General features: G+C 35.1%; 2 protein-coding genes across 5 annotated transcripts in view; one reads left to right on the top strand and one right to left on the bottom strand.

The window, feature by feature from the left end:
* On the bottom strand, positions 1–22,323 carry PPWD1 (peptidylprolyl isomerase domain and WD repeat containing 1). Of its 3 annotated transcripts, XM_051991273.1 has the most exons (11): positions 22,094–22,323; positions 18,663–18,765; positions 17,464–17,564; positions 17,231–17,351; positions 13,650–14,097; positions 9,756–9,946; positions 8,688–8,877; positions 6,199–6,380; positions 2,551–2,632; positions 1,070–1,252; positions 1–353 (listed from the first exon to the last, which is right to left on the bottom strand). In XM_051991273.1, the coding sequence occupies exons 1-11, from the start codon at positions 22,281–22,283 to the stop codon at positions 210–212; spliced, it is 1,935 nt and encodes a 644-aa protein (XP_051847233.1). In that variant the 5' UTR covers positions 22,284–22,323; the 3' UTR covers positions 1–209. The 3 variants fall into 3 exon arrangements, with proteins under 3 accessions (XP_051847233.1, XP_051847241.1, XP_051847249.1); XM_051991281.1 differs by lacking the exon at positions 18,663–18,765 and having other exon boundaries at positions 22,094–22,163; XM_051991289.1 differs by lacking the exon at positions 22,094–22,323 and having other exon boundaries at positions 17,231–17,244; positions 17,530–17,564; positions 18,663–18,714.
* A 58-nt stretch (positions 22,324–22,381) lies between these two features.
* Positions 22,382–27,175, top strand: part of CENPK (centromere protein K) — a 37,447-nt gene continuing 32,653 nt past the window's right edge. Inside the window, exons 1-2 of one of the 2 annotated variants that reach the window (XM_051991364.1) lie at positions 22,382–22,479; positions 25,719–25,857. In XM_051991364.1, the coding sequence (XP_051847324.1) occupies positions 25,741–25,857 (117 nt within the window). In that variant the 5' untranslated portion in view covers positions 22,382–22,479; positions 25,719–25,740. The other variant, XM_051991356.1, reaches the window with a different exon arrangement.

Genomic DNA, 27,175 nt, shown 5'->3' with positions numbered 1-27,175 from the left:
TATCTTAAATCACTTTTAATAAAATACAAAAATATACTTTTGGATACTTAAGTTACATGATTAACTTAGAAGGTTATTCAGTCCTGGAGCTTTACATTTTTAAATTTTTTATCTTTCACTGACTGATGTACATACTCTCAATATGGACTTGAAAATCTGGTTTTACTTGACAGTAATGTTAATGATGCTGATAACTTGAAAATCTGGTTTTACTTGACAGTAATATTAATGATGCTGATATCTTCATAAGGTTTATCTGTTTTTGGATTGACTTTGACATTGGAAATTCTCTGGACAACTTCCATTCCTTTTGTTACTCGTCCAAATACCGTGTGCTTGTTGTCAAGCCAAGGCTGTATCAGAGGGAAAATAAGGAAAGAATATATTTTCTTTTCTTAAATTTGGTAATCTAGATTTCCATATATATATAACATCAGGCATTTCAATAACAGATTTTAAATCTGATATATCTCATAAAAATCCTTTAAACTGTTTTCTCCTTATCACAGGTCTCATCAAAATAGGAAGGAAACATACATGAATCCCATTTTAAAAGTAGTAATCTAAAATCTGAAAAGGCCAATGCAAAGTTCTTAGTTTAAGAATTACAGTGGTAGATGATTTTAAAATATCTTTTTTTGAGAGTTTTATGTTGTTAGTATATAGTATAAATAGTTGTGAAAATATCAATCTACATAAAACTGGTACATGTTGGCTTCCTTCGTATCTTTAGAAAATAAGAAAACAAAACAAAAATTAAGTATTGCAATGTAATTGTGAAATTATCACCTTTGATAAGCCTATATCCTGTCTCCTTATAAAGGTACAGAAATTGGAACAGTAAGATCAAGTTACCTGGCAGATCCCAGAGTTACCTGGATGGCCCTGAAATCCTCTATTGTACCCAAACTGTAAATGCTCTATTCAACACATCAATTTCTAATTCCATCTTAGGCCAAAATAAGTTTTCAACACTCTAGAGTGATTAACTCTAAAAAGTCCTCTAAAAATTGGTCATCTGAAAATTTACTATAGCTGGTAGGAATTTCTGCACTTGCATTGCACTTACAGTTGGCACCACTGTTATGAAGAATTGGGATCCATTTGTATTGGCACCCGCGTTAGCCATACTAAGTGTATATGGTCTGTCGTGTCTCAATGTTGAATGAAATTCATCTTCAAATTCTCCTCCCCATATGCTTTCACCTCCCATACCTGTACCTGTTGGATCACCAGTTTGAATCATGAAACCCTACATGAAGAAAAAGAATAAATATATTATTAGGTCTAATTTTACATAAGCACATAGTAGAATTAACTTCAATGTTTTTTCTCCCTAAGGCAATATGTGTCAGACAAAAATGATTTAACTTACTTTTAAAAATTAAGTCATCTGACTAATAAAGAAGTTAAATAATGCCTCAGTTTAAGCTGTATTCCCCTTTTCACCAATTCAAGTCACTAGTAGTCATTTGTTAAACTTATACTTACATGTATGTAAAATATTTTAAAATTTACAAAGTGTTATCTTAATTCTAACAAACCTTCTGTGAGTTTGTAATATGAGTGTTACCTCCATTTTATAGGCAATGAAATGTGGGCACAGAAAGTCTGTCAGAGTCAAGATTTGATTCAAGACCTTCAGTATGCAAACTCCTATATTCCTAAATGAGAGTAAAGGTTCAAATCTTGACTCAACTGCTTTCTGTAATCTTGAATAAAAATTTCAGCTTCAAGGAGGAAGTTAGATTCTTGAAGTCCTTTCTGGCTCTAAGTCCTATGATCAATCTATAAATTCATCTTCTTCTTTGACAAGCTCCAAAAAAAGTAGACATAAAGAAATGAAAGGTCTTTGATGAAATATATCTAATGTTAGATTTTATTTATGCCTTATATGAAGTGAAAAAATTGTGAAAGTCTTGATTTTCCATCCCGCAGAAATGCTTTTACCATTGATTTAGATTACTGAAGGACTTTTCATGGCCATCTAGTCAGCGTTTAGTGTTTCTCATTTTATATAAGGAGCTAAGGAACCCAGAGGTTCAGTAATTCATGGAAGGTAAACGAGCTAAGTCAAAGACAGTGTTCTTTTCAATGGGCTGTCGTCTGAATGGAGTGAATGAGGTTAAAAAACTGAATAGAGAGGTAAGGGAAAGAATGGACTACATGTGATGACAGATGAGGTTTCTCATCTCTTCTCCCAAACTATCATTTATTTCAACATGACTCTATTTGTTCCTGATCTTGCCGTTGCTACCCTATTCCCTGCCAGCTTCTAATGTTGTCCTCAATCTAATTCTGTATACTTTTCTGTTTCTCTTTCATTAGAGAATCTCTAATCACACTTATCTGACTGCTCCCTGGTATTCTTTCAGCTCTTTGGCAAACAGCATATAATGGATCGATCATCACATTAGTCTATATATATTGCTGTTTCATTCTAATCTAGTTGATTCAGTTTTATATCGTTTGCTCAATTAAAATGTAAGTTCTTCAAAAGCAGCAGTCATTCCTTTTTCTCAAATCTTAAGAAAGAAGTTTGTATTTTACCTTGATAATACGGTGAAATGTGTGCCCATTGTAATAACCATTTCTGCTATGGACACAAAAGTTTTCCACTGTTTTAGGACACCTAAAAAGATAGAAGTATAATGTAAGTAATTCTAAAATAATGCAAAAAAAATAATAATAATACAAATATTTCTAAATAATTTTAATTATTTTAATTCACTGATGTCTATACAAAATCTGTAAAAGCAATTTCATAATATTCATTAGATGCTAAAGCCATGTTCAGAAGACATCTTGAAAACTCGGATGGAATCAAAAAAATCCTTTTAAAATTAGTCACAATATTTTAATTTCATAGTGGTGGTAATTCCTATAAAATAGGTTGTAATCAAAATCAACTTCTGACATTTCTTAAAAATAAAAACTACCACAAACAACCTATTTAATTAACTATATAAATAATATACCTGCACACTCGATCATGGGTAAAGCTTTCTAAAGTATATATAAATTGATTTTATAGAACATTAATAGAATCATCAAATCATTTTATGTATTTTTTAAATGTATTTCTTATTATAAAATAAAGTATCAAGGTGAAGGAAAATTTTCATCTGGGTTGTGGATTTCAGCTTTTGTGGAGACTGATAAGTATATCTGAAGAAAGATTTTGGAGGAAACTTAAATCACTTGCTATCTTTTGAGAAACTGATTCGGGGCTGATTTTTATTCATTTTACTCATCGGGAATGTACTAAATGCATACCAAAGTACATACTAAATGTGCTTTTCTGAATTCTTGACCTGCCATTTCTCACTGCTTCAACTTATTACCCAGTGTGCAAAATGTAACTGCCTCTTTATGTAAACTTTTCCATTCTTTGATCCTTTGCTAATTTCAAAAAAATTTAAAAATTCCTGAGATCATGACCCTGAAGTTATCAGAGGCTGAAAGATCTTTACCTCTATTGGGTCAATGGGTCCTTTTGAATGTTTGATGAAGACTATGGGACACCCCTGCTAAGAATAATATTTCTAAATGCACAAAATAAAATACATGGGATTATAAAGAAATCAGTTATATTGAAAACAGAAACGTACAAATCCCAAGTTAAGAATCTCGCTTTTCCTCACCTCTCAGTCAGCTACCGAATTCTACTAAATCTATTTTCCATATTAGTTCTTGTAATTTCCCCCATAGTGACACAACCTTTATGGACTTTGCTTGAACTATTTTAACGGCCTCTAATTGATCAGTTTTCATCTTTCAATTATGCCCTTAATTCATTCCCACAACTACCAAAATATATTTTTTCTAAGACACAGTTTTACTGCATCACTCAAAAAAAAAAAAAAAAGGTTTCTTTTGTCCTACTATGGTCAGAAAAATAAACTAGTTAATCAATTTAACCATACTTTAAAAGCTCCTCATAATCTATATACAATCTACCTCTGCAGCTTTTTCCCCCCCAATATTCCCTTCTCCTACCGTATGTTTTAATAAAACAAGGCTATGAGTTATACCTGATTTAGAGATTATGTCTCTTGATCTTTGTGTATTTAAAATAAGCTATCTCCCTTGCTTGAATTGTACTCCCTCTTCAGCTATATGTCTGAGACTCCTTCAAGGATCCATCATCTTGATGGGAACATTCCCAGATTTTTTTTAATCTCATTCCATTCTTTTCCCCCACCCCATTAGTAGTTCTTTCCTTCCTCAAGTTGCCTTGAATATTTATCTAAAAATGGCAACAATGTCATTTTCATCTTTGTACTTTATACAAAGTACACCAAAGTACTTTGTACTTAGTTATGTGCTTAATATCTGTTGTATTGAATTAGCTTTTCCTCTTCACACCTCTCCTATAGCCCTATAAACAAAAGAATTAGAGAAATTGTTTGAAATCAAGAGCCTGAGAAATTACCAGAAAGATTTTGGGACAAGATTGTGACATTCACACCTATGGTGGAATATAAAAAGTAACTACTCACCAGGCATCTTGAGTTCATTGCCAGCTACTTATATAATTCAGGGAAAAGGGAGGGAAAGGGGGAAAGGTTTGTAATTGTCTGAGTACTTTTAAAATGATAATTTCCCATAGAGCAAGATGGTTACCTACTTCAACAGTACATACTAATCTGGAATATAGACCTGCTTTTGGCACTGTAGATTCAAAGTTCTGAAAATATTAACCTCTAAATAAATTGAATCAAAAAACCCACAGATTTAGAAAGAAGACCTTTAAAGATAATTTAATCTAACCCAACCCAATCCTCTCATAGACAAGGAATTTTAGTAACCTGCTCAAAGTCCCAGGGAGCCTAGATTTTATGACCCCATTATTACTTCCTCTCCTGTGAAGATACACACACACACACACACACACACACACACACACACAACCTTCCTAGGTGTTAGACCAACAAAAAGAATATAATCTAACCAGGTTTTTTTTTTAATCTTATCAAAGAATCAACATTTCTGAACTGAAACCCTCAAGCATTCTGCAGAAATTATTAATTTTTAAATATATAAAAGCTCTTGATCTCTCTTTAAAATTCAGACTAAAATAAGCGATATAGCTAATCCATGAAATCTCAAGAGAAAAAAATAATCATCCTTCCCTTATGGATCTATTTTGAGACTAACATTAATTACAATCTATTGGCTTTGCCTTACTTTTTTTGCATTCTCCACAAGCCTTAATTAGAATCTAGAAGTCTTCAGATGCCAACTGCTCTGCAAATTCTGAATCACTCCAATCCTGTTCTGTGCTATCAATACATTCTGCCCATTATCATGGTCTTAAAGAGCAATTACTTGGGACATAAAGATACTTGAGTCCTAGTCTTACTCTTGAGTTAGACAGGAGCTAGCCAGAAAGCAAGATTTTTGCTAGTCTGACCACCACTTAATGACCTCATCTGTACAATGAGGACTTTGGAGTAAGCGATCTTTTAAGTCCTTTCCGGGACTAATGTTTCATGTATCAACTTTTCTCTTTGTACCTTCCTGCTATTCTTTACACATACATTCTATGTTTCAGTCAAATTGCTCATCTTTCCCCTCAAACACACGATTATCTTCCTGCTACCTAGCCTGCAATCTGCCACTATTTTTTTATTAAATCCTGCTTGTCTCACAACAAGCTGAAATGGCACCTTTTCCACAACTCCTTCCTCCAGACCTTGAAAGCTAGCAATAACTTCTGCTCCTCACCTTAACCCCTATAACTCTTTGATTCTAATATTTTTAATGTTACTAATTGTATTATGCTTTGTATGATTATTTTTATATCACCAGGAAGACTGGGACTGGGTCTAAACTTTTTTATTCCCTAAAGTACCCAGGACAAATGTCTTGCACAAGGCAACAGTAACATGAAGTAAGTGTTGTGCCTTTTAATATGAAGAATGCTGGGTTTATTTCATATTAAAAGGCACAACACTTTAGTTGTTCTGCTACCAGAACTAGTCAATTTCATTTCATGATCACACTGGTGACTGGAACAACAACTTGATTTGAATTATCTACTGTATAAATTTTTTATAAAGTAATTTTCCCTAACCTCTGGATAACAGCACTCTGCTTTGAAATAATATTAGACATGCCACCTAACACTCTATATATTTTAAATTAACTAATGTCCTCCAAAGTTTATCTATGATGAAATATATTAGTACATACTCAACAGGAAAAAGCTTGATGTGAATATCTCCCATGCTTGTATGGATAATGGCACTATCAGAAACTCTTTTGGGTCCTTCAGCTTGTGTGGCTGCCATCACCTCTTCTTTAGATGGTTTCTCATTAAACACATCTCGGTCAGAATCTGCACTTTTTGTATCTTCTGGTTCTCGCTTGGTGAACTGAAGAAAAATAATTTTTCTGTTAGCTCTATATTTGTATATCAATGGTACTTTAGCTTCACTTATCCAATGCTAAAACCAAAAATTTTCAATTTTATATAAAAAGTAAACAATACATATTAAATATGCCTGCCTTTGTAGTGATCAAAATATATAATTATAAGAAAGCAAACAAAAATTACTTTAAAATCCTTCTATATTAATATACTAAGGAAACAGTTGGCATATTACATTATATATTACTATTATTACATTAATAGGGGAAGGTTCTAAATGAAATTCAGTTCCATGGAGAGAACCTGCTTCATGTGGGCATTACTATCATACTGTGTAGAACATATTGTAGAGCAGTTGTGACAAAAAGAAACAAAAGCCCATAAATTACTTAAAACACTTAACATTATGTTTGTGATATTTTTTACCAATTCTGTTAATATTTCCCAATTACATTTTAATCTAGCACAAAAAAGCTGCTCTGGAGAGTGTTGTAAGCTGTATGTAGGCCATGTATTTGATATTTTTCTTGTAGAGTCTTGCCTGGTCTGGATGAATCATGGGACAGCTATGGAGGGTGAAAATTTAGGGCAGTCTCTTATAGTCCCATATATTTTTTCTCTCTCTATGGATTCCCAAAAGGCAAAGACTGAAAACTAAATGACTATTAAGGAATTCCAAAGCATGGAAGTTGCTTTCACCCCCACAGTAGGTGACCAGTGGAATCAGAAGAATATGAAGGGAAAGTCTCTTTATGGTTAGGGAATTCTGCTTGTGCTAAGACCATCCTGCCTCTTTGTACTTTTTTTTAGCATCCTTTTCCTGCCTAGCCAAGTATTTAGTGTAAATAGGTAAAGGTTAGCTAACAATCTTGACTAATTTTCTCACAGTATATAAATTGAGCATATATTAAATTCAACAGATTTACTTCTACCTTAAATAAATCTTTAAAATCCAAATGGACAACAAGACTGCTCACTGGTATACAACATCAAGATTAAAAAAAGGATGAGAGGGCATGGAAAGGTTGTTCCCTCTTTACTAATGAAAAGAGTAGCCACAACAATGAGGTAAAAGCTTCACTTTAATATTTTAATTAAAAACAACTGTGACAAGGACTAATGACCCCAGAATGAATTCAGCTATCAAATAGTCCTACTAAGCAGAGAGATATAGCAGTTAAGGGCATCATCAATTTGGAATACCAATTCATTTGCAAACTATTATAGAAGAAGATAAAAGATTGATGACAAAAGAAAAGCTGTGGTACCAGATCATCTTAAGATGTTAAAAGATAGAAATAAACTGAAGACACAGTAATAAAATGGCACAGATTTGAAACTAAATTTGGAGATCAAGGGAATAATATCAACATAGTTTATCTAGATTTCAGCTGAGTATTTGACGAAGTTGCTCATGTTATCCTTGTGGACAAACTGAAGAAAAATGGGCTAGATGCTGGAACAATTAAATGAATTCAAAACCAATAGAATGTCTGAGAGGAGCTATACCCCAGGATTTTGCACTGTATTCCGTTTAATATTTTGTCACTTTCTTTGATAAAACATATATGGCACATTTCAAATTTTCAAAAGACACACAAGCTAGGAAGGTGAGAGAGTCAAGATTCTAAGAAATTTTGACTGAATACAGTGCTAGTCCAAATTTATTAACAGGAAACTGAAGAAGGATAAAGTTTTACACTTAGGACTAGACAACTGTTCATCTGAATGTGATTCTGAGGTTTGAGTGAACTGGAAGCTCAATGAGTCAATAGTGTGAAATGGCAAATAAAAGGAGATATAAGAGTATAGAAGGAAGCTAAAAATCCCATAGTCTATCACTTTAAAAATACTGAGATGATGGGATTATCTCTGAGCACCACATTGAGATGGCAATCAGAACAAAAAAAAATCTCAAAATTATGTCATATAAGGATCAGCTTAAAGATGTAAAGATATTTGATTTGGAAAAGAAGCGGTGATGTAAGATAGAGATCAGACTTGTTTCTCTGGTCAGTGAGGCCAGGACGAGTAGCCAAAGGTATAAGTTGCAAATTGCAGTATTTCAAGATTTATGGATCAATTTCCTTGAGCTAAGAAAAATTTTTCTAATAATTAAGAGTTAACCAAAAGTGGAATGGGATGCCTTGGGAGCCATACACTATACATGCTCATTATACATCTTCAAGAAAAGACTGGGTAAATACTTGTTGGGTAGTTTACTAAGAAGATTCTTGTACAGATATGAAGTGGACCTCATCTTTTGTAGCCCTTCCAACCTTGAGATGAGTCTCTCAGCAATACCACATACCATATAAAATCTATTCTTTTTGAAAGATGTACATATTATTGTTGGGTCAGCTTGGATATTCTGAAGAACAGGGTTTTCAGATGCTTTCATCTCTATAGTGGTTGCAGAGAGATGCTTCTTGGCTACTCCTTGGAACAAAGCCAATTGCATCACCCTAATATTTTCTTGCTTGCCAAGAATACGCACACACCTATAAGAAATCAAAATATTATTTCAAAATAAGTTATCTCTTAAGTGATATAAGAACATATATGGGCAAAAATATAGGAGCAATTATTATTTATCAAGGGAAATGACTGATAAAAGATAAAATTACCATTCTCTTTGTCACATCCTCCTAAATCACTATATTTTTTTCAAAGTTCTAGGTGCTGTCACTTCCTGTTTTATAAAAAGTTCTAACTTTCAGTTGGTTGTTTTTAATCTCTTTTCATCATAACTTTACTGTAGCCCACTAAGTTTTTTGCATTGCCAAGAACTGCAGCATAAACTATTTTATATGCAGGAATGTATAGAGTAGGATTTTTTTTTTTTCCTAAGACATACTTTTCATTCAGTTGACAGTATCTGATTGTGGCTAGTCTGCACTAAGAAGTTAACTATTTGCACAAAAGGCTTCTTGTGGTTTCAAGCATTTTAACTTCTGACTTTATTTCTAGCAGGCCATAATGCTGAATTCTGTGGTTAGAATTTTGGCAATATATTACATGCAAAGCTTATTTACAGCTTAATTTAAATCAATAAGCCAAAGACAGACTGAAGCTTGTTTTTAAAAGAAAAACAAAAAATAGAAAAGCCAGAGTCTAAAACGTTAAGCATATCTTCTTACTATTGCTTTTTTACACATGTGGATGGAAAATTTTTACATGAGATTATACACATCAGAAATACCAGAAAAGGAAGTCATAATAACATTTGGTTAAGTTTAGGCATTTGGTCCCAGTCCACTTGGTCTTTGTGCAAGCAAAATCTCTGTTTTCCCTGAGTAAGGATAGAATGAATGGACCCCCTTCATGTCAAACTGCTTAAAATATGTAAAAAGGAAGCAAAATTTATATTAAGACTTACCGGTTTGTTTCTACATTTATGACTTTAATGCCCAGCATTGTTCCATAAAGTACAAAGTGCCCAGTTTCATCAAAAATTATGTTAATTAGCCTCACTGCATCCACCTTCTCCAATTCACGCTCCACAGCCATCCGCCGTCCAAATTCCATGTCTGGTAGTTGTTGTCGCATCTGCTGTAGCTCAGTAAACATCTAGGAAACAAAACGACCATTTCTTATGGGAAATCAATAAACAAAGAAAGCTTTACTGCAAGTAGCAAAGCCCTGGACGTTCACTTTTTAGGAGTCTTTGCAAGAGGTTTTTAAACAAAGTATAACCTAAGCTTTAGGGTAAATACATGCTGTGGTAGGTTCAATATAAAAAGAATAAGAATTGACTAGTTTACTAATAAGCATTCTGAAACATAGCAGGCTAAAATGACCTCAAGGTGAGTGAAGACAACAGCTTGGCCATGATAAGAGGCAATATTGGATTTGAGGTTAATAGAGAAAACAATTTAAATTCAGCTTCTGACTTTAGCTATATGATTGAGAATGTTATTTAACTTTGCATCTGTTTCTTCATCTGCAACATGGATGGAAGAACAGTTTGATTATACCTACTTTATAGATTCATTATTACATATTGATATCTTATGTCTTAGATTAAAGTACTTTATAAAACTTAATGTGTCATACTAATATTAGCTATTATCCCTAATATTAGTAGTAGAACCTGAATTATTTCTATTTCAGAACCCAATCTACTACTTTCTTCCCTAAAATAAGACCTAAACTATTTATGAATGTGACTCAGTTATGTATTTACTTCTTTAAATAAGTTTTTAACCAGAAGTAGTATCAGAAGTAGTAGTTAGTTCTAAACCACTGCTTCTCAAGTCCTTTAGTTTGGATTGGCAGATAAATATAGCTATCTTGGCACTACCCTTTGCCAGGTGCCCAAAGGACACTACAGTCTGATTCATTTTTTCTATCCTTTGGCCAATCAGTGGATCACTGGACAATCTACTGCCAAAATAGCAAAGTCCCCTAATAGCTTTTTATTGCAGCTAGAAAAATTAGGCAGAGGATATAGTTTCCTTGGGGCAGACTAACATAGGATTTTAGTCTTTTTCATTAATAGATTAATTTCAAAATTAGGTACAAAAAAATCATAAAAGTTCTTTCATCAACTCAACTTGCCCTTTTCTGAAAGCTGTTTCTCACACACAGAAGGAATGGTAGCAAAAAATAGGATTTCCCAAAGCTGAAATGAATATTTGCTAAAAGCATGAGATTAGACTAGGACTATCTTAAAAAATCAAGCCAACCAGGTCTGATATCTAAGGTAAATAGCTAGTGTCTGCGACCTTGGAGACAAGGAAAATGGCACTTGAAACTTTAGCACACATTTTATCACTTAATTTGTCGGTATGATCCAGAATAATCTGTCCTTGTATCATTGCAGCCTTATGGTCAGGGCTAGTTTGTATAAATAACCGTGGTATATACACTGAACACTCTGAAGAGATGGAGAAGTCTTTTTTTCTTGCTTCCACGCCCATAACTAACCATTTGGCCCCACAAAAACCTCCATCACTGCTTATCCACCCTACAGTTAGCAAAGAATTTACTATTAGGTATTTTTCTTTGGGCTTTAAGCTTTACATTGTAATACAGTATAGTTATGTATTATAAATTCTCTAATATTCAATATAAATCATAAATTCCCCCATCTGTACACCTTGATTTCTTTTTAGAACAGACCTAATATTTTTTTCTTTCATAGCACTTCATAGTGGTATGAAAAAAAATTTTTTGTATACATTATTTCATTTGATCCTTCAAACAACCCTGAGAAGTCCTATTATTATGGTTATTTTAAAGTGAGGTTCAAGGAATTCCAAGTAGTTTGCTCAGCTTTTTCATGTAGCCAGAACACAACTAAGGCAAAATTCAAAGTCAAAGTTTCTTGATTCCAAATCAATTATTCTATCCACTATACCACATAAACTGTTTAAACTTTAATTTTTCCCCCCTATTAGAAATAAAGTCCCTGAAAGTAGTCTTATTGAGATAATACAAAAATATTTCAAGTTATCAGGGAATCACTAAGGAGCAAAGGTTGCCTGGCACACTGGGGTCTGTAATTCCTAGGTTTTGAATCACTCTCTGAAATCTATTAGCATATAACGTCATGATCAGAGATCACCAGAAACCCCTTACTGCTCTGAGACTCAGTTTCCTCATCTATGAAATAGGGATAATAACATCTATATAATATACAGCTCACAGGATATGAGAATGAAATGTTAATAGGCAGATTATTTAGAAAACTTAAAAGTGCTCCATGTAAACTGCCGTTCAGATATGCTGCAGGTAGTTAGTTTATTTTTGACAGTTAAAGAAACAGATACCAAATGGGATGATTTATTTGTTAAAACTGTAAAAAGTTACTTCCAGGAGAAAAAAAGAAAAGATGCTGCATTTCATTTGGGGGTTTTTCCAAGCATTTGTCTACTAATGACTTTGACAGGACACTCATACCAGAAACCACATTCTCCTTATTACCATTTGCAATCAGAATAAAATTTAATGCTTTTGATAAGATCCTATGAGGGATATAATAAGCATATGGATAATTTATCTCCCCAAAATACTCTGAAGACATTGTTATATTATAAACATCAAAACTATAAGAAACCAGCTCTAATATCCTTAATCATTTCAAGGACCAAAGAGTTTACAGCATTGAAGTAAGGATTATTTTTTAACTCTGCACTGAGAAAACCTTTTTCTTCTCTTAACTAATCCCTATTTCCTATCTAACATATATGTAACTCTGTGGGCATTAAAAGGGGAATAGCAAAGAGTGTGGATGTGTCTAACATAAATCACAAATGGTACTAGAAAAACAATGCATCACTATATGCTACTTACTCTCATTCCCAATTTGGGTGATCCTTTTCACCTGCAATTTACAACTGGATATGGAGTATGGCAATGGTTGTCCCATAAGTGCTAATTTTTGATTTGGTGGAAGATGAATGTGGTTCCAATTCTGAGTTCTTTCTACAACTAGTTATATAACCCAAACAAATCAGTAAACTGCTTATTCTGTGAATGAGTTTTTAATTTACAAAATGAGACACCATTGGATTAAATGATGCTGTAAAGATCACTTAGCTTTGAAAGTTCTGAATAGATTTGAAAATCTGAGTTTAATTACAGAAAAACTACCAGGTAGGGACAGCTAGTGATTCAGTGGATAGAGCACTGAGTCTGGAATCAAGAAAATCTGGTTCAAATCCAGTCTTACTAGATGTGTGGCCATGGACAAATCACTTAACTAAGTTTTCCTCTATTTTCTACATTTGTAAAATGAACTGCAGAAGGAAATGTCAAACCACCCCATTATCTCTGCCAAGAAAATCCCAACTGGGGTCAAATTGGAAATTTATCTCACTTGGAAACAAAACTTGCTCCTGGCTGACCTTTAATTTGCAAGTCACTTAGCCTCAGTTTCCTTATTTTTTTTTTTTAAAGAAGAGGAATCATTAAGGACCTCTTTTAGCCCATAATCTTATGATTCTAAAAAAGATAAAAACACAGATCGGTTACTTAATAGAAAACATGTGTTCTGACAAAGCTGAGTGAGTTAACTGCTTTAAAACTAATCCTGTCTTTACAGTTTCTATAAGAAAATCAGAGATTTAAAAAAAAAAATCAGGGATCTATTTCCACAACAACAACTGCCTTATTATGGAATAAATTAAAAACTTCTCACAAGTATTTTGCTAAGAAGAATAATCCCAAAGATGGTAGAAGGAATTTTTTTTTTTTATGTAACTGAATCTCATCGCCAGATGAACATATCAATTAATTGTAAAGCCAAATTGAAATTAAATGGACTTACACTTAGTGATTCATCAAAGACTCTCATGAGCTTTCCAGTCAAAAACCTGAAAATCCTAACTTTTCTATCTGAACCAATAGTAGCTATCTTCTTTCCATCAGGTGAGAAACATATACTAGTAGGATAAGCCTTACATTTTGCAAATTCATATAAATCTGTATCAGTTTTATACTCCCAATTGACATTTTTTGGGAATTTATATTCATGGGGAGGTCCAGTCCAATATTCAATCATTCCAGATTTATCAGAAGACACTACAGCTTTGTAAACTGGATTTAATCGTATCTGAGTAAGGGGTGATGTATGGAGTTTGTCAAAAATATGAAGTGGTTTATTATCTCCTCGACCATCATAGATGAATATTTTTCCTGTGCTCTTCTCAGAAGCAGCAACAGAAGATATAGCATCTCCTGGGCAATAAATCCACTCACACTGTCCAGGAAAATAGCTGAAAAAGGAAAGAATTAGGAATCAGAAAATATAATAAGTGAACACCAAAAATAACACTCCCAGAAGCTGAGATTGTTAAATACATAGGACTTGGAATGCAGAAACATAGAAATGACAATCTGGAAGAAGAAAAAATAATACCATTAAAAGAAAACATGCTCTCCATAAATCTGACTCAAGATAGAGACAACTTAAAGATTATAGTCTTCCTAAGAAAAAGTGACAAATCAAGAAATCTGAATTCCCAAATACTAGGAAAAAAAATTAAGAAAACTGCCTAGAACTTTTGAACACAAAATCCAAATTGAGAATTAAAGAATCCATAGTTCACTTCCTCAAAGAAAGAAATAACTCCCCCCACCCCTCTCCACCCCGCCAAAACCAACCCCTGGGCTAAAAACTCCACGACAGAGTACTTAAATTTAATGATTCCAAAGTTAAATTGTACAAGTGACCAGAGAAAAGACCTTCAAATACAGACAGGTCTTGATTAGAACAAATAATAAATCTCCTGAAGTGATCACATATATATGAATTCACTCTATTCAAAGGTAAAATTAGTAAAATGCTGTAATTAGTACCAGTCCAACTGAAATATGCAATTCAAAAAATGTGACCATTGAAGGAAATTTAATATTCACATTAAGTAGGACCTACCTACATAAAGAAAATTAAATTCTCTGGAATTTTATTCTGTCTCTGGAAATGGCTGCCTCTCCTTAATCCCAATAAGACTTGTTTCCATTCTGGTCCTTATAAGCATCATAGAGTAGAGGATCCATGGGGGAGAAGCAGAAAGAAGTCTTACCATCTTCTTCATCACCACTATCAACTGCCACTAATAGGCAGACAGGCACAAAAGACCTGGTAGCAATACTCCCAGACTTTTAGTAATGCTTCCAGTCCAGGTCTCATAACCGCTCTCCAAATCACAACCACCAAAATACAAAATTATCTATACTGTGTGACTATTCCTTTTACTTCCCTTGCTGACATATCTTCCATTTTGCTTCCAGGTTAATATATATATAAGTAATCCTCCAAGGCTCTGACGGTAGTCCCTTTTCTTTTTTCCTATACTTCATCCCTTTGGTAATCTCATCTATTCACAATGTTTCTATTGTGATCTTTAGTTAGCTAACTTCTGAATTTAAATGGTCACACTCCATTCCCCCAATCTCTAACCCAAATTCAAATCCCCAAATTCCTACTGCTTGATGGACACACACACACATTCAAAATTGAACTGGTCCTCCTCCAAATTTCTGTTTCTTTTAATGTTATCACTCTCTTCCTAATTATTTTGGTCTCTAATAGCAGACTCAATTCTGAGTCTACCCTCATCACCCCATATCCAGTCACCTACTATACTCTGTCAATCCAAGTTCCACAACTTTTCTATCTACGACATTCTTTTCACATACATGGTCATGATCCTAGTTTAGATCCAAGTCAACTTCTGCTTAAGACTTTATTACTTTCATAAACTGATCCTTTTACTTTCAGTTTCTCTTCTCTCTAATCCATCTACTGTACAGCTGATAAAATAATCTTCCTGAGGTATAGGTCTGACCATATCACTTGGGTCCTTACTGACCAGTCTTTACTGAGAAGTACAAAATTCTTACCTTGGCATTTAAAGGCTTCCAGACTGCTTCCAACAAACCTGAGGAGCCTTATTTTTTATTACTCTCCTTCATATATCCCACATTCCAGGAAAAAAAAAATCCATTTTTTGACCCATCTCTGTGCAGAAAAAGTCATCTCTTATGTCTGGAATCCACTCTTATCCTTCACTCTACCTTTCAAAATTTTTATTTCTCTTCAAGATTCAGCATGGACATTTGTTTACTTCATCTTCTCCCTAAACTCCACTGCTAGTCTTCTTCCTCACGGAACTATCATGAATTTACTTATATAAATATTATGCGACATGCCTCCAGTAGAATACAAGCTCCTTGAGAGCAAGAACTGTTTTGTTTTTCTCCAGCACACTCTCCACAAAGTCCCATTTCAACACCTCAAAGAGTGAACCTGTATTCTCAACACATAAGCTCTGGAAGGTTCTATAGTTCTACAAATTATCTGAATATGGCTCTGGAAATTTGTTGGATATGCTTTCTGAAGACCAGTTTAGCTAAGTACAGAAAGATATATTACTAGTAAAGTGGCTAATTAGTAATGATTTTTTTTTTTTTTTTTTTAGAATATCCATACACTTTGACAATAACACTAGAAATGTAAGATCCTTGCCCAATTATCAAGAAATGGTGATACTGCCCAAGGATAGGAATCAACCTTGACATCCTTAACAACTCCAAAATTTCCCAGGGAAACAAAGACCTATTTTAAAAAAATTTATCAACTTTACAACAAAGTTTTGTTATGATAGTGAGATATGGACTAGAACTAACTCCTACAAATTAGAAATTAATTTCACAGAGGGCACGGGAGAGGGAGAGGAAATGAATAGATTGCAATATTTAACTAATGAGAAATTTCAAAGAAGAAAGGTAAAAGATGTCATAAAGAAAATGTATGACAGGAAAATGAAGATAGACTAAGTGTATCTGGGAATTACAGTTAGATAGCCAGAGAGCTCCACCCATTCAATGTCAGAAGAATTCATAGGAGGATTCTAGTCTGTTGGGCATTCCTTGCAGCAAAGTTATGGGAATACAAGAATAGGAATTGCAGAAAATGGGTTGCAATCTGCATCACTGGAGGGAACTCCCCAAATCAATAAGTTCACAAATCTATTTGATATCGGAGTAGCTCCAGTAAATATTAATTTGGTAAGTGCTTGGTGAGATAAATAAATGAAATTTTATAAATCTATTAATTAAATACAACTTGTTATAGTAAGAAATCCAGTATAACATGGGTTTGCAGTATATTCAACTAAGTATGGCTTTATTTTAAGCAACAGGAGTTGCTCATTACAGTAGATCATGACAATAACTTCCTAAAAGAACACTATAAGTATATTCCCAACAATACAGCCCTGTTACATTATTTTAAAATAACTTGGAAGAGAGAATAAAAAATTTGAGCTTATAAAGCATGGTTTATAAAACTTATTTCATAGATTTCTTTTTTCAGAAATAGAAAAATAATTCAACAAAACTCACCCAAGTTTCAGCATGTTGATCATATCAAAGTTCACCACATCAAATACTTTCATTGCTTTGTCATCACCCACAGAACAGAATAAAGCTCCTTCAGAGCTGACTGCAATACTCTCAATGATCCCTAATTCAATAAAGCAAATTTTAAAGTGATTTGAGAGAAATAAATATAAAATAATGTTATCAAAGGAAAGGAGTAAAAATAAAAATAGGTCAATATATAGAAAATGGCTTACCCAGATGACTACGAAAATGTTTAACAAATTCAATTCCTTCTTCTACTTTCTTCCAGAATTTGACATGTCCATCATGACTAGCAGTAATAATAAAATCAGTTCTACATACATAAAACATAAAAAAATTGTCAAGAAATATTAAATAATTGTATAATGGATCAAAAATTCATTCATATATTGAGTCCATGTTTACTATCTAGAAGCTTTGTAAATATACCAAATATTTGATGAATTCATAGTAGTTAGTTTCCCCTGACCTCCAGGGCACTGGAGTCAGACTGTAAAACCAAACAAACCTCTTTGGTGTTAATTTTAACTAGTCCCTAGAATCTCTTAATGCTTTAATATCTGAATATAATTTTAATGGTCAATACTATCAAACACAATAAAAACTTGAAAGACACAATGGAAGACTACAGGTTGGGAAGATAATATCTAAATACCTCCCATGTGAAAGTCATTGATTTAGTTTAAGAAATTAAGAGATGAAATAAAATATAGTACCTGTTGACAGGGTATTTAGTAGTGGGCACAGGGGCTTAAAAGAGAGTACAGAGACATTAGAAGGCAGGATGAGAGTAGGGGACATTGTGCACCCTATTTTGTCTGGAACATGAAGCTATTGAGGTAGGCTGGATTTGACTGTGGAAGTTCTTGAAAAGGTTTAAACTAAACTAAAAGGACTTATACTTTATTTGGAAGGTAATAAATCCTAATTCCACGTCGAGCAGAATTCAAAAGAAGATAAGTCTACTTTTGATCCCATGTAAGGGAGTTGAGTTCCTGAGATACCCGATGGATCTTATTAAATGATGACTTTCCAGTAAGGAATAAACTCAGAGGAAAGAGTTCTGGGTAAACTTCAGTATTCACTGCAACTGTATATTAAATTTTTACTAATAGAGGAGATAACAATTTATAAGAAGTATAGTTAAGAGGTAAATTATCATGATTATCTTGATGGATTCAATATTTTATAGCTATAAGCTATACATTTGAATATATGTATAGCTATAATTAGATCTAGAAATTAATGGGATTATACTTAAAAAAATAATTATTTGTCAATGCTACTCTAAATGTAGTAAAAAAACCAAAACAAAACAAAACAAAACAACCTAATGTTATTTGTCATGAAAAGTTAATATTTCCAACAGATCTCTTGTATGGGAAAAAAAATTAGTCTGAGAATTTCTTACTTGGTGCATACGACATGTGTAATAACATCTCTATGCATGTAACTGCGTTCATACATGGAAGCACTGGGAAGATTTTCAAGGTATACTCGTTCAAATTCAAGAACTGGAAAAAAAAAACACAAAAGCAATACTTAAATGTTTTTTTTTTTTTTTTTTTGGTCAAATTTAAGTTTTTCTTTGGTGTAAGCTTAAATTTGCAATGATGCTTTTTTAGGGAGTGGGGGAAAGTTTTATTCTACTAATGATATTTAGGAAGCTGGATGATGTAGTAGCGAGAGTGCTGAACTTGGAAGTCAGGAAGAACTAAGTTCAAATCTAGCCTCAGACACTTATTAGTTGTGTGTGACCCTGGGCAAGTCACTTCGAGCTGCCTCTGTTTTTCCATCTGTAAAACAGGAATAATAGTAGCAACTACCTTCCAGGATTGTTGTGAAGATAAAATGAAATATTTGTAAAAAGCTGAAGACACTATGTAAATGGTAGTTATTTTTACACTAGTGGCATAAAAGATTAATGTCATTTCTTAACTTTTCTTAAGGGTTTAAGAACCTACTAAATCCAGCCTGTTTCTACTTTTGCATTTGGTTCCTTCTTCTGAAGCTATTCATAATGGGCCCCAAGGCTTCCTTCCTCCTAAAGGAGCTTGTCTGAGGGCACATGGATTGATAGACATATTTCTGACAAAGTGTGAAATTCCCTAAATATCATTTTGGTGGATGTACTTTTGAAATGAACCAGTTTTCCTAGAAATCAAAATATTTCTTAATCTTACCATACAACAATATTACCAATCATCAATCTTCATTTCCCACATGTATGTCTATGTGCCAGATAACTCCTCCCACTCTCCTTCCCTGTCTCCCACCCCCATCCCATTCTCAGTTTCCTTTTGTATTGTCTTTTTATTAGACTGTAAACTTCTCAAGGGTAAGAATGGTTTTTATGCCTTTCTTTTTACCCCAATTTACTTATTAGCACAGTGCCTGGCACACAGCAAGCTCTGAATAAAATGTTTACTGGCTATATAGGCCTCTTTCCCCTTTAATTTCACCAATTTACTTCTACACAATTAATTGTTAAACCTATATATCTATCCATTATTTTATACCTAAATTCCAGACCTATATTACCTCTTGGGCTATTTTGGGTGGCTGCTCATATTCAACAAGTACATTCCCTCTAAACCTGGCCCACCTAATCTTCCCACTTCTGATAAGACCACTACCATAATCATAGTTACTTAGCCTATGAAAACTGAGGGTTGAAATCCTTTACTCTTTTCCCTCATCCCCAATAATTTATTCCCTTTCATTCGTGTCCATTTCAGTTTAAATGATCTACTACCATATACAAATTCTTTTACCTTAATGCCTTTGTACATGTGATTCCCTAGATGTGAAACACACTCTCTTCTTGGACAATCCCTAGCTTCATAGCACAATTCAGAGGATACCCTGAGTCTTTCCTAATACCTTGTACTTATAACATCTCCCCCAAACAGAATGTAAATTCCTTGAGAGCAGCTTATAATGGACCTCAATACTTGTTGGAATGGATTCCAACTGGTTGCTAAGCCTTATGTACAATCTATCTCAATAATATACATGAGAACTGTCTCCTTTTCTCCCCTCCACAACCTTTGCACATCCACACCAGCCTTCTAACTGGTTTTCCCGATTCCTCAATCTCTCCCCTTTCTAAACCATAGTCCAAAAACTATCAAAATCATCTTTCTAATTATATCATTCAAATACTTTTAATGACTTTCTATTACCTTAAGGATAAAAACAAAAGCCTCAGCCTGATACTTAAAGGCCTCTTCAATATGACTTTAGCCTATCTTACCTACTTCACAACTCTGCTTTGCAGTACAAAGTAGACATTTTATGGGTAAAGGACTGGAAGTGCAGAGTTTAGGTGACTTGGCCAAGGTCAGTGAACAGCAGAGTCAGGATTCAAACACAAGTCTTCTGATGCCCAAATCACTATAATTTCTGCTGTATGGCTCCATTATACACTTTATGTCACATGTTTCCCAGGAAAAGCATTGTGAGGGCAAGAACTTCGATTTTTTTTTTTTTTTTTTTTTGGTCTCTTTATCCTTGGCAGAATGTTTTCTACATGATAAGTCCTTAAATATTTGCTAAGCTGACTGCTGAACTGCCTATTTGAGACTCTACCTACCAAGCTATGAACTCCATGAAAATAGGTCCAAGGGAAATGACGTTACAAAAACAAAGTACCAGCATTTTTCTAAGTCACATTAGGTCTTATATTCTGAGTCTACTTGCTGTCTGTATGAAATTAGACTTCACAGTTTTACTGAAAACCAACTCAGTAAGATTTTAGCCAGTAATAAAATGAAGAGTATTATTTCTCTGAACTTTATGAAGATAAGTATAAAAACCATGTTAAAGCCCTGAATTTTTTTTAAAGTAATAAAATAGAGCTCACATTGCTCTTGCATGTATTGTGAAATCTTGATTCCTTTCTCTGAAAGATATTTGCTCAAATTTCAGCAATCAACTCTCACCCCAGATAGTCATATAATTGGTTGGTCGTTGTCCTTTGTTCTTCGAGACCACCATGATATTACTATATTAGGGTCAAGAATGTCCAGAACTAAACATAAGCTTCTCTATGTACAGTATGACCAAGGTAAAATATAGTTAGACTATCACTTCCAGATCTTAGCTCATCTTATTTATTTATTTTGGGGGCTCACCTCACACAACTGCCTCCAACCTCCTAGACCTTTTCCACATCAACTGCTATGTGGGTACAACTCTCATGTTACATTTGTGCAACTGAGTTGGTGCAGAACTTTACACATAGCCCTCAAGTTCATTTCATTGGATTTCACAGATCTATAAAGAAAAAAAAAAAAAGCCTAGACTAAAAGAAAAGGTAAAATGTGCCATTAAAAAGCTCATCTTGGGGTGATCAGGGAAGGAGCAGCATCATGCCTAGATGCATCATCTGACCTTGTAAGATCTCTAAGGTGCTTTCCAATTCTAAGATCATATGCATCAGGTAGAATCTCAACAAATAGCAGAATCAGAGGCCTAGTTATCTGCATAAGCAGGTTATTGTTGTCTAAATACAAGTAAATGTATCAAAAAAAATCACTTGTGACATAATCTGGAGGGTGTCCTTTAAAACATCAGTGCAATTTTTAGCTTGGTATCATACTCTAAAGCACAACAACTCTCTCTCTCCCCTCATCCCCGCAATTCATCACCTAAATCTGAAAATGTCTTTGTACTTTAACTCGATGCGCAACAGAACTCTGTGGACCTACTAGACTACTGATCGGGGCGTTGGAAGGGAAGAAGCCCCTCGTCATCATCTCAGGCCAGATATCAGGCCAGGGCTCCGGTCTTTCGGCGAACCCGGGGCCTCCCCCGGATCCCCCGATCAGTGGCTGGTACCTTTGCGCTTCTTAGCCTGGACCGCCTCCACAGGCAGAGGTCCGACCCACCGCTCTTCATCTTCTTCTTCCTTCTCTCGAGCCACTGCCACTACAAGAGGCGGTTCCTCTCCCCCGACCGCGGCCTCTTCCAACTCCCGACGCTTTTTCCTCTTCTGTTCCAAAGCTCTGCTACTTCCATCCGACGCCATCGTGCCAGGGACGTCATGGAGCCAGCGCCCAGGCCGGAGCTTTTTTCCCGAGCCATATCCCGTCGCAGAGTGATGACGCAACACGACAGCCTTCCCTTTCGGGACTGGCTGGCGAGGAGCCGAATCGCGGCCAATCACTGAGCAGCGCGCGCGCTTGGGCTCTGAGGACCGGTAAACCGGTAACGCTCTCCTCCAGGTGCGGAATCGATGAGGGGGGATGAGGAGGGAGGGTACGTGTCGCGTTCCTGGCAGGCGGCAGCCCTAGAGGAGGATCTAGAAAGGTTTTTTGAGGATTTTGTCACGAGCGAAAGGGACTCGATCCCCGGCCGGGATGGGGCGTCCTCCCCACCTCTATCCGGAGGGGAAGCTGAGCCGTTGAGCATGGGAGATGGTTGAATCCTTTAAGATTGGTCCGTTCTGAATGGTACTTTAGGGCTGGGAAAACCTGGATTCAAATCTTTCTAGTGATTCTGAGCCCGCTATTGACCAAGTCGACCTCTAGTTGCTCTGACAGTAAGATGGCGCTATAGTTACTTAGTCTCCCCCTCCCCCCGCTTGGGGGAGGGCATGGTAGACCGTAGATCAGTTAATAAATACGTATCGCCAATTATGTTCAGTCATTGCAGTCGTTCCGATTGGAATGATGTCACTTTTCCAGCTCATTTTACAGATAAGCAAACTGGTAAACAGGGTCAAGTGACTTGCCCAGGGTCATACAGGTAGTGTGAGGTCGGATTTGAACTCAGGAAAGTGAGTCCTCCTGACTCCAGGCGCCACCCAGCCGCCAGTTGCTACGGTTGGGGGGGAGGGGGGAAGGCAAAGCAGTAGCTCTTCCTTAGTTTAATGGGGGACACGTCATTCTGACAATTTTGTGCGTGAAGGCGCTAGAATGAAGGGGGTGGGAAAGACTTCCTTTAAGAGATTTGAGAGAAGCCAGGGAAGATTTTGGAGTTGGGAGATTTGAGCGACTTGGAGGAATGGTAAGTACCCTATAGATCAGTGTTGAGCTATGAGGTTTGATGAGGAGTTGGGGGGTAGATTATGAAATGATTTGAATTTGAAAACGGGGGAAAAGATTTTATGATTGATGATCGGATTAGTGGGAACCACTGTAGTTTGTTGGGGGAGAGGAGGTCAGATGTGCACTTTATGATTACTTTGGAGGGAGTTGAGGCATGCTGTTGTAATGGTCCATACATGAGATTGTGTCCCTGCATTAGGGGGATGGCAGTCCCAGGAGAAAAAGACTTGCATAGGAGAGATACTATGAAGTTATAATTAGCAGCTCTTTACAATAGATTGAATATGGAGAGTGAGAGAGAGAGACAGAATTGACATCTAGATTTTGACTCTGATCTGAGAGGATGGTGGTGCCTTCTACAGTCAATAGAGAAGTTTGGAAAGGAGGAATGTTGGGAGAAAAGTAGAGAGTTCAGTTTTGGACACATAATGGGTGGTTGGACATGTACACTGGAGGTCAACAGAGCTCAGGGCTTGATAAGTGGGTTACAAATTAAGAACTAAAAGGGTCTTCTGATACAGAGTATCATTTCACAGAATAATTAATTGAGATCAGGTGGCTTGTTCCAAAGTCACATAAGTACTGGAGAGCTGGGCCTTGAGCCTCTTGGCAAATCCAACAGTCTTTCCATTGCATCATGAGTAGTAGTAAAACAATATTGCCATGTACTACAAATTTTTATTAAAAATGATTCAATCCCTGTCACCCATCTAACCTAGTCCCCAATGCTTAGTATAGTGCCTTGCATATAATAGATGCTTAATAAATGTCAATTGATTGATAATCTCATATGCTTCCGGAGGCAGGGAGTATATAGTTACTAATACATTAAAGCAGGTAGGTCAGCCTCCAAAGAGCCCTTCTGGTCGGTGATTGCAGTTTCACCAGTAACATAGGCTTGAAACTTTGGAGTTAACATTATTGCTTATCATTCACAAAATCCTTTCAAATTTACCTTACAAATCTCTTACTTTGGCCCTTAAAACTTAATAGAAATTGAAAAAAGTATAAATTAAGTGGTAACAATAATAACAATATTCCATGATTTCTTCACTGACCTTTTTGTTGCCTATTTTTTGGCTCACCTTTATATCCTTCCGGTATAGAAGTTATTCTTTTCTTGTATATCTGCCTATTTAAAGTATATGAAGTATCAGTGTACATATATTATTTGGGCTTGCTGGGTTCTTTTAATGGTATTTGATTGGAGGTAGGCAATCCTGAGCAGCATTAAGTTGTCAATGAATGGTCTGTCAACGAGACTAAAGTGTTCAAGTGAAGAAGATAAAAATGCATCTTTCCCATTGCTTCTCTGTTGCATCTTGTCAATAAGCATTCATTAAATACTGTGTGTCAGGCACAATTCAAAGTGTTAGGGATAAAAGAAATACAAAAATAATTTTTGCTTTCAACACACGGTAATAGGTGAGACAACATTTAAAAAACTAAGTACATTCAAGATATATTCAGAGTAGGGACAGCTAGTTGGATAGAGCACCAACGCTAAAGTCATGAGGATCTGAGTTCAAATTTGACCTCAATTAATACTTCCTAGCTATGTGACCCTGAGCAAGTTACTTAATCTCAATTGCCCCAGGCTCCCCTTCTCCACCCCCACCCCCACCCCCTCCAAAAAAAAAAGATATATTCAGAGTAAGTAGAAGGCAAAGGAAAAGTAAAATTTGGGGCAGGAAATTGAAGAAAGCCAGGAAATGAGATGGTGATGAGCTAAGCATTCCAGGCAGAAGGGATAATTGGCACAAATGAGAGATGGCATTCAAGTTCAAGCAATTGCAGGCAGTCCATTGTTGCTAATTATAGTGAATGTGGAGAGGGGTTATATTTAAGAAGACTGAAAAGGGAAAGGGGACAGGTTATAAAAAGTTAAAAGTTAAAGGAGCTAATATATTATCTTGGAGATAAAAGAGCGTCTAGATTTCATTGGATAGGGCAGACCTGTTTTGAAATATCACATTGACAATTGAATGGAATGGGCAAAGTTGCATTTGTCTAGCAGTGAGATGATTGATGGCTTGAACTAAAATTTTGACATGTCAGTGAGAGAAGGGAATTTATAAAAGCTGCTGAGACTTAGAAATGTTACAATTTGGCAACAAATTAAGACATGTGGCCAAGTGAGAGTGAGAAGCTGAGGATGACACTAATTTCAAGCCTGGATGACTGGGAGGATGGTGGTACCTTGGATGATAGTGGAAAAATTTGGAAGAGGGGAGAGTTTGGGGAGAAAGATAACAATTTAGTGACATAAGAGTAGATTGAACCTAATAACTAAAAAGAGATTATTATTAATAAATGTTGAATGGTATTGAAGCACTTTGAAAAAAAAAAGCAGTATACAGATATTAGGTATATTATGTCATGCCATTTCTGACTTCAGTTTTACTTGTTGATAGGTAAAGAGACTAACACAAAGATATGGCAGTAAATCAACAAAGTCTAATGTCAGATGATATTCTGGATAAAGAATATGTTATGGATAGGAAAGACAGAATTATTGAAGAATGTGAAGAATTGTGGAAACAAATGGAAAAAGTAAGTACCAAGAAATAGACTAGATATATCAAATTAATTTGCATAAAATTTAACGATGGGAATTGGGGAAGGGGGAGGCCAACAAAGTAGAAACTAACAAGTCCCCAATGGCTCCCTTAAAATTTGTGATATTTATAAGTACTTTTAAAAAATCGTTTTAAAACATTATATAATAAACAGCATGTGTCAGGTACATATTTTTGATTTGGTTAGAAGAACACAACCTCGTGCTACTTTTGTGTATGATACAGCCTTGGAGATAAGCTAGCTGCTCACACAGTTGTTTGTGTTTATTTTTTTAATCAACCCAATCTTTCTAGTATTAGTTCAAAGTTTTTGAACAATTGGTATTTTCTTTAAGAAGAAAAATTATTTTCCCAATATAAATTTTTGTGTCTGTTCTGTAGTATTTGCAAGATTCCCAATGATGACTTTTTTTGGGGGTAGAAGGATTGTTACAGTATAAAGATAAATGTTTTTAATGGCTCTTGAAAAAATGCTAGGGGCAGTTAGATGGCAGTTAGGAGGATATGACTCTGGACAAGTCACAATTCTAATTGCCTCACACACACAAAAAAAAAAAAAGAAAAAGAAAAAAAAATGTCCTATGACTAAAAAAAGCAGAAGAAATCACTTCTCACCATTTGACACATTTTGCCACTTTGCATCTTTAACACTAAGAAGTATCAGTCTTTTCCATTTACTTTTAAGGCAACAGTTTACAGTAAGTATACAGAAATCTACTTTATGACATGATTTCTAGGAACACACTGTCATTAAAATGGGTACTTCCTAAATTTCCATTTTAAGTAAAATAATTCCTTCTTTATAATGTATTTCATGTCTTATATAATTTAGACACAGTAAATGGAACTCTGTATCTGGGAGTCAGGAAGACCTGAGTTTAGTTCCTGCCTCAAACATTTCCTTGCTATATGACCCTAAGCAAGCTGCTTAGCTTTGTTCAGCTCAGCTTTAGTTTCCTTATTTGTAAAGTGGTGATAACAGTACCAATTTCCTAGAGTTATGGTGAGGACCAAAAAAGAAAATATATGAAAAGCATTTTACAAACTTTGAGTTCCATATACTAGATGGTGTTGTTTTCATATATTGAGAAGGACAGATCATAAAATTTTATTTTAATTTCCTGGGGGCGGGGGGGAAGGAACTTTTTTTTTTTTTTTTAAAGCATTAGGAACAATAATTCATGGATGGTTGAATAGCTATATACCCAGAGAGAATTGATTAATAGTCATCTACTAATAAAGGGTTCTTGGCTTATTCTTGGTAAGCACTTTATTAATAGCTTGAATGAAGA

This window comes from Antechinus flavipes, chromosome 1 (assembly GCF_016432865.1).
Source record: "Antechinus flavipes isolate AdamAnt ecotype Samford, QLD, Australia chromosome 1, AdamAnt_v2, whole genome shotgun sequence".
Taxonomy (NCBI): Eukaryota; Metazoa; Chordata; class Mammalia; order Dasyuromorphia; family Dasyuridae; genus Antechinus; species Antechinus flavipes.
The sequence above is the reverse complement of the archived record's forward strand: the minus strand, read 5'-3'. Positions and strand labels throughout refer to the sequence as shown.

Bases quoted from the DNA above. Each gene is read 5' to 3' on its own strand.
- PPWD1 (XM_051991273.1), bottom strand. From the start codon at position 22,283: ATGGCGTCGGATGGAAGTAGCAGAGCTTTGGAACAGAAGAGGAAAAAG. The intron at 8,878-9,755 runs GTAAGTCTTAAT...GATTTCTTATAG, and splicing joins ATAAATGTAGAAACAAACCG to GTGTGTGCGTATTCTTGGCA. The intron at 1,253-2,550 runs GTAAAATACAAA...TTCTTCATGTAG, and splicing joins CATTTCACCGTATTATCAAG to GGTTTCATGATTCAAACTGG.